The sequence below is a fragment of the Sturnus vulgaris genome, chromosome 38, assembly GCF_052056855.1.
Source record: "Sturnus vulgaris isolate bStuVul1 chromosome 38, bStuVul1.hap1, whole genome shotgun sequence".
NCBI classification, from domain to species: Eukaryota; Metazoa; Chordata; class Aves; order Passeriformes; family Sturnidae; genus Sturnus; species Sturnus vulgaris.
The window spans coordinates 224,215-236,650 of NC_142280.1; the positions used below are offsets into that span (position 1 = coordinate 224,215).

At 48.8% G+C, this 12,436-nt stretch overlaps 2 protein-coding genes and 1 long non-coding RNA gene across 4 annotated transcripts in view; 1 reads left to right on the forward strand and 2 right to left on the reverse strand.

The window, feature by feature from the left end:
• Positions 1-12,436, reverse strand: part of LOC106863906 (uncharacterized) — a 51,757-nt gene that overhangs the window by 31,066 nt on the left and 8,255 nt on the right. The gene's annotated exons all lie outside the window — the stretch shown is intronic.
• LOC148220451 (uncharacterized) lies at positions 865-6,416 on the reverse strand. Of its 2 annotated transcripts, none has more exons than XR_015798802.1 (2): positions 6,208-6,416; positions 865-5,862 (listed from the first exon to the last, which is right to left on the reverse strand). It is a non-coding gene; the product is annotated as an uncharacterized LOC148220451 (long non-coding RNA). The 2 variants fall into 2 exon arrangements; XR_015798801.1 differs by having other exon boundaries at positions 6,067-6,289.
• LOC106863905 (uncharacterized) lies at positions 5,646-10,618 on the forward strand. The gene is made up of 2 exons (XM_088155398.1): positions 5,646-5,753; positions 8,520-10,618. The coding sequence occupies exon 2, from the start codon at positions 8,547-8,549 to the stop codon at positions 9,201-9,203; it is 657 nt and encodes a 218-aa protein (XP_088011524.1). The 5' UTR covers positions 5,646-5,753; positions 8,520-8,546; the 3' UTR covers positions 9,204-10,618.

Here is a 12,436-nt window from a genome sequence, read left to right on the forward strand (position 1 = left end):
ATAAACCAGAGTACTAAAGTTTGAAGTCCAGCATGGACACTAGATAACAGAAAATATATTATTAAATCATTCTGTTTTAAATCCCCTTGTTATGAATACTGTGCTTTTCAAATAATATTTATCTACTACCAGCTGGCAAAATCAGACTTCCTGATAGTCCTTCCTGCCTTTGATTGATCAGTGCTGCCTATGTACAAAAACCAGACTTTCCTGGTGTTTATCTACAAAGACCAGATGGCTTTCTGTGAGACTGACGATTGCCCAGAGACTTTGGGAATTTGAATACGGATGTTTATTCGACCACCACTGCTTACCTGGCAAAATTATGACAGCAAAACCATAAAAATTATTGATTACAACGAGAGACAATACAATAAGAAGAGGCTGCAAACCAAGGTTTGACTGAACGTGGAATGGACAGTGACTCCTCACTTTCTCCAGCACTGCTTGATCTGTCTATATCAAATAAAGCAATCTAAATTTTGCTGAATATCGAGACTGTTGTTTCTCATTTATAACAGCACCTACTCAGCAGGAAGCCCTGGAGCCTCACTTCTCCTACCCCCTAATTAGGAGCATCAGTGCATGGCTTTGATTTCCCCCAAAATGGGAAAACTGCCCCAAACCCCTGTGGATGAGTGTGGGATGGGAGAGATTTCTGGCAGAAAACTCCAAAAACTCAGAGCAGTATAGTGAGAAGTAAATGAAGACTCTTCAAACCAGGTTTCCCCCACTCCTCCCTCCTTCCAGCTGCACCTCCTACCCTGGCACTGTAGGGTGTGAGAAACGATGCTCACTTTGTAAAATTTAAATGGTTTATTAAACCTTAACAAAATATAATAAAGGACTTGTGAGAAACAACACTCATTTTTTAAAAAAATTGAGAGGTTTATTAAAGCTTAGCATAAAAATACAACAAAAGACTGAAGAAAGAAAGATCAGCTCTGGGAGCACAGGACTAAACCCCCACGTGCTCACCTACAGAATGGATGTTCTGCCTTTTATGCCCCTGGGCCCTCCCAAAGTCTTGTCGCTGAACTCCTTCTCTGCCGTCCATTGCTGGAGACTCCTTTCTTACATCTGCACTGGAGGTCAGGTGTAGGAACAAGCCGGCCCTCCACAAATGCCCTGACTACCTAAGCCATGTCGTGACAACAATACAAGGGTGAGGGGAAAGAGGTCTATGGGAGGATATATTACAATAATATCATTATGCATCCACAAAACTTATCTTAACATACACACAATATTCATTATTTAATGGTGAGAGTCAACCATCACATTACTCATCTGTAACAACAAGGACTGTGCCAGCCCCCAAAATCAGAGGGGGATGGAGCCAGCGCCAGTCCCCCTGAATCGGTGGAGGTAGAGACTACCCCTGACCCCCTGCGTATTGCATCAGCCTAATACATATTTAGGAAAGGTTATACATATTCAAACATTTTAACATAGTTCCTCCCCGTCCCACCTTTTTTAAGCATGTGCAGTTTGCCCAGTCCTACTCATTTGTTACTTTTCGATACATTCAACAGATTTGATTCCTTCATTGGTTAAATGTTAACATTACAACAACTCTTCCTCAACAGTGGTATCACAACACAACATTCACATTAAAAGATCTCTAAGCAAAACTTCTTTCACAAAAGTCAACCTTATAAAACACATAGTATTCACTCTAACAATTACTGAAGCCAACACTTTAATATATTTATTACAGTGGCCTTGAGCTTAGAGTCAGGCTTGGTCTAGGGAGTGTGACTGAGGCTGCCATTGGGCTTAGGTCCAAGAACGGTGTTGGCCTTAGGGCAGGAATTGGGGCTGAGTCTGAGAGTTCAAGCTAAAGGTGGCATTGGATGTGGGCTGGTGCTCAAAGCTGCACTTAGGGCTTGAGACTGCCATTGGGGTTGGGCTTAGAGTTGCAACTGGGGCTGGCTTTGGGCTTAGAGATAAATGTGGCATTTGGTTTAGGGTTGAGCTTTTGGCAGGAGGCAGGAATTTGGGCTGGGCTTTGCAGATAGAGCTGGGTTTTAGATTAGAGCTGGAATTGAGGTTAAGGCTAATTGTGTCATTTGCCTTAGGCCTGGCCTTGAGATTGTCTCTGAGGCTGCATGAGTCTGGCACTGGGATGAGATTAAATCCAGGAGAGTGAGTGTGTCTCAACATGGAGTGAGATTGAGATCAGGATCAGGGTGAGCTTTGGGACCGAGCGCACGCCCAGACGGACAGGGGAGATGTCGCTGCAGGATGTCCTGGCATCGTCACAGCCCTGCTCAGGCACCACCAAAAGGCAGCAGGAGCCGGCTGGTCCAACATCCAGGTGCTCCCAGCACCTAGAATATCCCTCTGTCCAGTCCTTTTGGCTGTCCTGGACATGTTCCCTCCAGGCCCTTTGTCACCTCCTCGACAGCAGAGCATGGGATATTGAGTGGCTTCTAGGGCCCTGCAGAGTCCTTGAGGAGGGCAAGCCTTGCTTAGCAATAACCAAATTCTCTCCCTGCCATACACAGCATTCCTATCCTGCATCCAATCCCATCACTGTGCCACTTTCTGTGAAGAAATGAAGCCCAGTCAAATCCAGAACAGTGGGAACATTAGGACAGTTCTTGAGAAAATCTTCATTTATTTAACACTAATGCTCCTAAGAAATCAGATCTTGATCTGTAAAAACATTCCTGCTAGTCCAGCTTTGCTTTCAAGGACCTGTAATTGTCTGTCGGGAAGGCGGGTTTTGTTGTGAGAACCGGTGATTGGCAGGAAGAATGGGACTAAGAGCAAGGAAGGAATTCACTAGGGGAAAAAGAAATGGAAGTATGTCAACAGATATACTCTAAAATAGCCCCCTGGGAAGAAAACTATCCCGGTGGAAATATGACTCCATCACCAAAGAACTTAAGATGATACAGAGTTGTGTAACAGAATAGACTAAGAGAGTAATTAAGTCCAACTAGGTTTACTGGTCGAGGGATGAGTCACATGAGGAATGGATATGTCAGGTTTTAAACATCAATGTAAAAGCTAAGGAACAACTCTTGTACAGATCTGGGAGAGGGGACTTCTCACTGAACAACCTTTCTATCTCTGGCCTCTCAGACCTGAATCTCAAGGGAAAGCTACTCTGCACCCCATTCCCTACAAACAGAAAATCCTGGATTTGGGTAAAACACTGGCTTGGGGTGTGCTTTATTTTCCTCCTCTCTTTTGCTACATCCTGACTTTTCTCTCTCTCTGTGAACACTAATTTTGCTGTACACTTTCTCTCTGATAATTGAACTGCTTACCATATCAAATGTAACAGTTGTTCTTCACCCAAATTAAACACAAGAAGGTGTTACTTCCCTTTCAGGTTAAAATAAGAGCCTGAATGCAGTGATTTCGAAGTGAATAAATTACCTTTCCCTCTTTCAGTCTAAAATGAGCTACTGCCACCTGCACTTGCCCTTCCCTTCCTCTCCTGAACCACCGAACAGCCCCACTGGGATGGCAGGAGCTGGGCCTGGGAACTGCTGCCTTTGGAGTTGCATCTCCTCCTCCCGTGGCCGCTGCTCAAAGCCCAGAAGTGCTCTGTGAACTTGAAGTTGTGGCAGCTGGGTTAGAGCCTACATGGGAGGAGGAGAAGGTTCACCAGAGCCCTTCTCCTGTCATGCTAGCTCCAGGGCAAGGTCTGCAATGGAAGCCAGCCAATGTCCAAACCCCATCTGCTCTGCCAGTTCCTGTGGGAATGAGCTGCTGCAGAGGGGAAGATTTGGGTGAGAATGTGGTTCTCTAAGAAGGCCATAACTAAATGCTTGCATGGTGGTTTTGGCTTCTGGAGCAGTGGGGTAGGGCTATTGTTGGTTCCTACCCCTCCATCCCATGATGATGTAAGAGGTGAGGGATGCCATGTGTGCTGTGCACTGACAGTGATCCTCAAGAAACCCTTCTAATCCTCTCCTTCGAGCTAGTCAAGTTCCTGGAAATGACAGAAAAAGAAAAAAAAAAAGTCCTCAGTTTTGTGCCCTTCTTCCCTTGTGCGGTGAGAGGCAGGAGGCAGAGGTCCAGCATGGTCTCTCTTTAACCTTTTCTTTGAGACAACACTATCTGCTCCCACCACAAAGACACAGAGGGTGCTCTTTGTCCCCACCAGTGGGAAGTGGCTCTGCTGACCTCACTAAGAGTGCTAGAAGATGAGTCTGTGAACTAAACAGTTGAATATTGCCTAGAGGGGGTAGCAGGCAGTAGATGTGCCACCATTCTCTTTCCAGGACCCCACTGGGAGTACTAGAACATCAGAGGACCATCAGAGGAGAGGAACCATCCCATTGTACCCCCTGAGCATCGCCAGAGGGAAATAACCAAGAAATTGTCCCCAAAGAAAGGGTACTGTGTAGCCTTGTGTTACCTGCAGGAATGCAGGACCGATATTCGAGTGTGGGGGAGGGTTGGGGAAGTAAGAAGAATTTCTAGTGACATATTTTAACTAATTGTAGGCATGAACTGTGCCACAATGTCCCACCGTGTCATGATCCCACAGAGAGACCCACAGGGGGGTCGGGGCCAGGAGGGCTCTAGAAAAGCGCAGTGCACATGTGTGCCAGTGTGCAGAGCTCTGTGTGCACACACAGACACCGAAGTGCACACGTGTGTCAGTGTGCACAACTGCACACACGGATATTTTCTAGCGTGTCCAGATGTAAGAGTGCCCGTCCTGCTTTGCACAGTGTACATGTGTGCGGGTGTGCACAGCACTGTTCACATCTGTGCACTGCTGTGTACACGTGTGTGGAGTCTGTGCACAGCTCTGTGCTTGTAGGTGTGCACAGCTCCGCAAGGGTGAGCACGGCTCTGTGTGGGACATCCGTGTGTCAATGACACTGCACGTATTCGTGTGCACGAGCTCTCTAAGTACAACAGGTCTTGTGCCTGTGGGCAGGTGAGCATTAGTGGAGACTGTGCCTAGGTGTGTGTGTGTGTGTGGCACGGATGTGCTGGGGGGTGTCTGTGTCTGTGTGTGTCCGTGTGTCTGTGTGTGTCCGTCTGTAAGAGCCAAAATGAGGTACGTGGGGCTCCAGACGGCTCTTTAAAATGCTCTTTATTGTATCTAGATGATACAGCAATCCACGGGTCGTGGAGCCTTTTCAGCCACAGCTGTAGCTTCGTCTGAAGCTTCTCTAGTTCTGGTTACAGTGCATTATATACTTTCCTTTACAGAGCATCTTAATACATGACAACCAATCAATACCTTTACTATTACCTATAGCCTATCCTTACTACTAATATTACCATATTCACGTTACTATTGTCCAATCACAAAAGGTTAGTATGATACACTTTAAGCTAGAAGTACTTTTTCAGTTTTCTTGCATTGGAAAATTCTGAGATCTTTTCTCTACTTGCCACACCAGCTTTCTTGTTTGTGAAAATCTTTTGCCTTGGTAAGAACATCTTTTGTTTGAGATGGATTTATCCTTTGCTCTAAGTCATACAAGCCCCGTCCACCTCGCTCGCTCTTTGTCTCCTGGTGGCGGCGGCCCCGGGGCCGGGCTCTCCCCGGCTCTGCCCAATCAGCGCGCGAATGCGAGGAGTGACAGCAGAATCAGCCAATCGCGACGAGGGGCGGGCTCTGAACATGGCACGGACTCTGCTCCCTTTGGCCGGACTCTGCCATTTCTCGGAAACCTCGCCTGGGGAGCGGGCGCTTCGCTGGGTCCGGCGCGGGCAGGAGGCCAAGGAACCGCTGCTGCCCTGAACCGCCGGGAGCTTAAGTCGCTGGGGTGAGTCCAGCATGGAGCCGGCATCTACCTGCAGCCTCGGCAGGTGCTCGATCCGGAGCAAGGGATGCCTGAGAGAGGCCAAAACCGCTCTGTCACTTCCCTCCTCACCCTGGGCAGGGAACAGAACACATAAGGAAAGGCTCGAGGGTCTGGATAAGGGTAGGGAGAATTCAGTCATTGGTCATGGGCACAACACACTTGACTTGGGGAAATTAACTGAATTTATCATCCGACAAATCAGCACGACAACGACAAGTTAGCCAAGTCCTAAGAAAATATGTTCTCCCCACCTCTCCCTCTTTCCCATGCTTACCTCTATCCCATACTCTCTCCCCCTCCCCGCCCAGAGGCACAGGGCTTGGTGGTCACAGTCACGTCATGTCACAGCCTCCCCCTCAGGGACAGCAATCCTTGTTCTACTCCAGGTCGGGGTCCCTTCCATGCGACACAGTACCTCCCTCAACAGGCTGCTCCAGCGGAGATCCTTCACGGCATCACAAGTCCCGCCAGGAGCCACTTCCATGGCCCTGCAGCGGCTTCTCACGGGCTCGGGGGCTCTGTCAGGCATCCCCTGCTCCGGGCCGGGCTCCTGCCAGGACTGCACGTGAGTCCCTACTCCACCCCGGCCTCAGCTGCAGCTCACGCCGAGCTCCCGGCGGTTCAGGGCAGCAGCGGTTCCTCGGGGCCCCGCGGGGGATGGGCCAGCCCGCCCCTCGCTGCCATTGGCTGATTCTGCCGTCACTCCTGGTTAATATGAACCCCTCCTTTCGTGTAACATCCCATATTCACGGCTCTGTAAAGTGTTTCTCCTTCTGTAAGTTCAGGAATTGACCAGGATCTTGGCTGAGCAGCAGTCTGTATCAATTAGTTTTCTGAAACTGATGATTTGTCTTGTTACTTCCTTTTGTACAAGTTCCTGGCCCTGTCTCCAGGCACATTCATCGTAGTCTGTTCTTCTCATTTTCTCAATAATTATCTTCACTAACTTTATTGCCATTGACTCAATCTCTTTTCCTGGGTTCTCTTGGCTTTGGGATTATTCTCAGTGACCTCATTGCCTGTCCTTTTGTAGCCGTTTCTGGATCAGGAGGCCTGGCTGCCACCTGCGTCCCCTTGCTCATCTGCTGAATGAGCTGCACTCAGCAAAGTGTCGTGCATGATAAAAAGATGAGAGTTGCTGCAGCACATCAGAGGAGGAACAACCTATAGTCTGCTAGGGAACCACGAAAACGTGTTCCATTCCCATCCTTTCCACATTTCGACCAGAATACGAGCTATTTTCTTATTTCCTTTGTTATCTGTTTAGCAACTTCTCAGTTATCATCTATTTGGGAACAGTACTTTGAGTCATTTAATTTTCCACAGACTCTTCCTCCTTCTTTTAATAGATAATCTGATTCTATTCCATGGTGAAATGTCTCATTCTTCATTTCCATTGATTGGTTGGCAGGAAAGTCAGGAGCTGGAGCTGTCTGGTTGCTTATTATTTCGAGGACAATTTTAAACCTCATTGTGCCACTCAAATTATGGATGGATTTTCTGTCTCCTGATATGGATTCGTTATGGTTCCCTGGGGCTGGTCCATGGTGTTGTAGGATTTGTTCTGGTGGTCGTTCATCTTTTCCCCATTTTTGGGTGCTCCCTCCAGCCAGGGCTACATCAATTGGCTGCTTTTCTCTAAATAAATCATCAAATACTTGGATTCCGAACTGATTTCTCTGAACAGTGACAACACATGTTGGAGTGGGGAGAGGAATGATTCCCCTCCATTGTTTTTGATGAAGTTTCCACAACATGTTCCATTTGCTGTTTCCCTTTGCAGCTTAATCAATTTCTCTTGCTGTCACATATCCTCACTATGGGGTCTGGCTTTAGTTGTGCAAATTCCATCTGTGCAAGCAGGTGGAGCTTGAGATGAGGGACAGAGGGAATCACCGATATTCCTCCCCTAGGCAAGAAGACTCTTGTACATTGTCTACACTTTTCTCCAGCAATGTTAATTTGCATTTCTAAAGCTCCTCTCCTGGCTGCCTGGAACCGATGCTTCTCTTTCAGAGCAGCCATTAGGTGACTCATATGTGACCCCACCACGTATGCTTTTTTACTTGTTAACAATATTCTATTAACTGTTTATGTGTTAAAGTGTCATCTTTAAAGCTCTTCTGGTTTTGCAAAATCCATCCTAAAGGTGAACATCGAAAAAGCCATACCAGAATTTTGACATCACTAAAGAGCCACTGACAAATACACAAAAAATTCCAATGCAAATGGTCAAACGATGCACGTGGGAGGAAAAGATGGGACTGTGTTGGAGGAGGAGGAATAGTAGGAAGAAGAGGAGTGTGAGGAAGAGTAGGGACAGAGGAGGAGGAGCAGAAATGGGAATAAGCACAAGGTTCCTCCTCTCCCTGTATCTGCAGCCTCTCCCCAGGCCCAGGAGCGTTGTCCCCACCACATGCAGCAGGTGACTGAAGAGGGAGATCCACATGGGATGAATCTTGGTGTTTGTGAGCTTTATTGGGCTAAATATTGGTGCTTTGATATTTTTTCAGGGCCTGAATCTTTATATTTTGGAAGGAGTTTTGGCTAAATCTGTTTGTTTGGGGCGTTTTTGATCTGTATCATGATATTTGGAGGATTTTTGGGCTTAATCTTGGTGTTTTTGAGGTTCTTACAGACGCAAGCTTCCCGATGTCTTCCCGAGTTGTACTTGGGGAAGGAGGAACACCCAGCCCAAGGCCCTCTCTTGTTTTTTCTCCAAACCAGGATTTTTCATTCCAAAGGCATAGGCAGATGGAGGAGGAGGAAAAGCCCCAGAGATCCTTCAGGAGGAGGGGCTGCAAACCCAGCCCAGGGAGCTGCGAGGAGGAAAGACCCTCCCTGAGCCGGGAAGGCGGCCGGAGATTCAAGCGGAGATCGGAGCTGGTGGAGAAACCTCCTGGAGGGGAGAAGCCCCACAAGTGCTTGGAATGTGGGAAGGGTTTCAGCTGGAGGTATGAGTTGATCCGGCACCAGAGGATCCACACTGGGGAGAAGCCCTACGAGTGTGGGAAATGTGGGAAGGGCTTCACAAGGATCTCTCACCTGATGTGGCACCAGGTGATCCACACAGGGGAACGGCCCTACACCTGCTTGGAATGTGGGAAGAGCTTTGGGTGGAGCTCTGATCTGAGAAGACACCAGCGCATCCACACTGGGGAGAGGCCCTACGAGTGTCCCAAGTGTGGGAAGAGGTTTCAGACCAGCTCCAGTCTCCTCTTGCATGAGCGGATTCACACAGAAGAGAGGCCCTTTAGCTGCCCCGACTGCGGGAAGGGATTCAAACGAAACTGGGCCCTCACTGTCCACCGGCGCATCCACACCGGGGAGAGGCCCTACGAGTGTCCTGAGTGTGGGAAGAGCTTCTCAAAGAGCTCTCATTTGACCCGACACCAACGGAGTCACCACTAAGGGAAGCCCTGTGGGTGCCCCGAGTATGGGAAGAGCTTCATGCTCTGCTCCAGCTCCATCCCCCATGGGAGGATCGGTGTTGGATGATCCCCAGTGACCCCCGTTGGGCAGAGCCCTGCTGATCCGTGGTCCTGGTGATCCGTGTTGGGCTGGGGGAAGGGGTTGAAGAGATTTCTCTTTTCCTTGTGCTGCTATGATTTGGTTGGAAATAAATTCCGTCCATGTGCCCAGGCTGGGTCTGTGATGCCCATTTTGCTGTTTGGTGAGGATCTCTCCCCATCTTAACCTGACCTAGGGACTCTTGGTTAAATTTTCTCTCCCCTGTGCAGCTGGAGGGGAAGGGTCAGAGTGACTTTGGTGGGTGCCTGGCATCGGGCCAGTGTCACCCACGCCATGGGCACCCCTGAGATCCCAGTGTGGTGATGCATTCCCCCACTTCTAGAGAAAGTGTCGACCCAAACTGAGGCCAGGATGAAACATGGTTATGACTGGAGCCCACTCTCTTGTGGCCCTATCAACAGAAATCCAAAAGGAGATCTTTGAGCTCTCCTGGGCCACCGTGGGCTGTGACCAGCAGTCTCCCTCTGAGGGGCCTCTCAGAGCCAGCAAACCCTCGGCTTTGCTGTGCCTGGAGGATCGCTGAAACACGACGTGTCCTGGGCTGATACCCTCACTGCTCAAGGCCCCATCCTTCGCCCAGTGGGAGATGCAAAAACACCTGAAGGGAGGATTTCACTGTGCTCTGAGGGGAATTTTTCCCAGGTACCTTGCTTGCACTGATTGTTCCTGTCTGTGTGTGTGCCCCTGCACATATGCTATAGCAAATGTGGGAGAAATACAGCTTTCCTAGATGTGGAAGTACCTTGTCTGCAAGGTTTAGTTATAGTTATGAACTTACTTAAATATTTCTGTTATTCTTTTGCTAGGTTGTTATATGTAAGTCATAAGCTAAGTGTTTTTTTCTATTAAATTGCTAAGTACAACTTGGAAGTTATAGCTGTAAGTTAGGTTAAATGCTGTTAAGTGTTATTGCTCTGTGGAATTGTTAAGGTTAAGTTATAAGTTAAGTTAGGTATAAGTTCACTGTTGTTGGTCTGTTGAATTGCTAGGCCTAAGGTATAAGTTAAGTTATTCATTTAAGGTAGAAGTTAAAGTGTTGTTTAGAGTTGTTAAGTTCCTTTTAATCCTTGCCCTCACTGTCTTCTGTCCCATGCACCTAAACACAGCACACACCCACCCACACTCCCCTAGAGAGTTCCAAGTTAATTTCTGTTCTGATTGCATGGATTTTGTTTGGTTTTTTGTTGTTGCTTGTTTTCCCTTGTTGTGCCTCAGCTGTCCTGTAGGCAGTGGAGTCAATCTTGCCAACGAACTTGTGCTTTGTCGCTTAATATTAAATCTGACTTTAGCTCATACCCTTGTCACCGATTTTTAAGCGATCTTAAATACTCTCATTCATGACAGCACCACAATGTCCGGCATCACTGAGGGCCCTGACACATGCCCCTGTCACAAAGGGCCACCCCCGGCACCCAAGAGTAGAGGGACAGCCTGGAACCGGCCCGGAGCAGCCCCGGCCTCGTGGCCTTGTAGCCCCTGGCGTGGCCAGAGCCCTGGGAGGCTTTGGCCACGGTGGGAGCCGGCAGCCCCAGCCCCGGCCTGCAGAGCCCTGGGGCTGCAGCCCGGGCTGGCCGGGGCAGGAGGAATTGGCCGGGCCGGACGTGCCAGGGCCTTGTGGGCAGTGGCTCCGTGTCCCGCGGGAGGCCGGGGACGAGGGGTGTCCCTCAGGGCTGTGCCCGGGCACCGGGGCTCGTCAGTGCCTCGCTCAGTGACACCCAGGGGCACCGAGCGCAGCCTCGGCGCCTTTGCAGGGCACGGGGAGCTGAGCGGGGCAGGGGCACCACGGAAACACCGAGTGCCTGCCCGGGGCAGAGCCGGGGCAAAGCCGGGCTGGAGAGCCGGGAGAGGCTGCTCAGAGCTGGCCCGGGCACTTGGGCACCTGGGAGACAGAGCCCGGCTCAGAGCTGATACTGAGACAAATACCTGACAAATTGCAGCTGGTTTTTCTAGACACACTTCATTATTTTGTATTTTCTCAACGTGAGTTTTTATTAGGGAACATTTTCAATGTTCATTTTACTTTATTTTTTACCCTTTAGAAAGAGTTCCGTTGTATTTTGTTATGTGCGAGGAGGAATGTGCTGGGAAAGGTTGTGGGTAATGGAATTTTTTATTCAATATATTTTCAAATCTGAGATGTGACAAGTCCAGACTTTGACTCCAGCAGCAGTGTCTGGTTCCAGACTGCTCTGCTTTTCACAGTGACATCTCAGTTCATTCAATTCCAGCGTTCAAAGCCCTTGAAACACGAAAAAGCTGGGAATCAGGTTAAAGCCCTTGGAGGGTTTGCTCTATCCGTACATTCCACATCTCCCCTGGTGTCTGTTCAGCCTCTCCACTCCTGTCCTAGAGCACATTGCTGTATCCAGAGTGCAGTACATGCTTTTATAGATAGATAGATACATGTTATTATTGCATACACGATTCTCTTGCAGTGAGTTATTGTGATGGTAATTCCATGATCCTCTGCTTTGTGCCCAAAGAATGGTTATTGTATCTAAACCCCGGCAGCCCGGGAGGGGATGTGTGTGGGGCCGGGGCGGGGAGAGGCTCCTTGTTCATTCCGCGGGCGTTTTGAAGCCTCGCTGACTCTGTGCACCGTGGGGTTTTGCTCGGCTCGAAACCCCCCGGTCCAAGCTCGGACAATCTGACCGGTGGTTTGCCCGGGAAATGGCTCTGGCGACTTTTATGGAGAGAGACGGCTTTGATCCGATTGTTCCGAAAAAGAACTTTAATGAGATGAAAACAGCAAACAGGAGGCGTGCACTGTACTGGGGACGAACTGGAAAAATACATGGTCCAGAGTAGAGCAAGGGTATTTATACACTTGGGTGCAGGGAGGGATTAAGGCAGGGTTTGAGGGAGAGATCCAATGGGAAAGAGCGATTAACAATATTATAATTTCTGCAGCGAAAAGGAACCAATAGTAACAAAGAGAACTGAGAACTTTCTGGTAACAATCTACACAACTGAACAGGGGGATCTTGAGAGTGAGCTTTTTCCTCCTCAAGCCTACCAAAGGGTTTTCCAATGGGTTTAGGCTGAGGTTGTCTTCGTTTCTGAGTACAACCCCGCCATAGACTCAAAAGCTTTTTTGGCATGGACAAAAAAGG

Coding starts and splice junctions, on each gene's coding strand:
- LOC106863905 (XM_088155398.1), top strand. CDS start 8,547: ATGGAGGAGGAGGAAAAGCCCCAGAGATCCTTCAGGAGGAGGGGCTGC.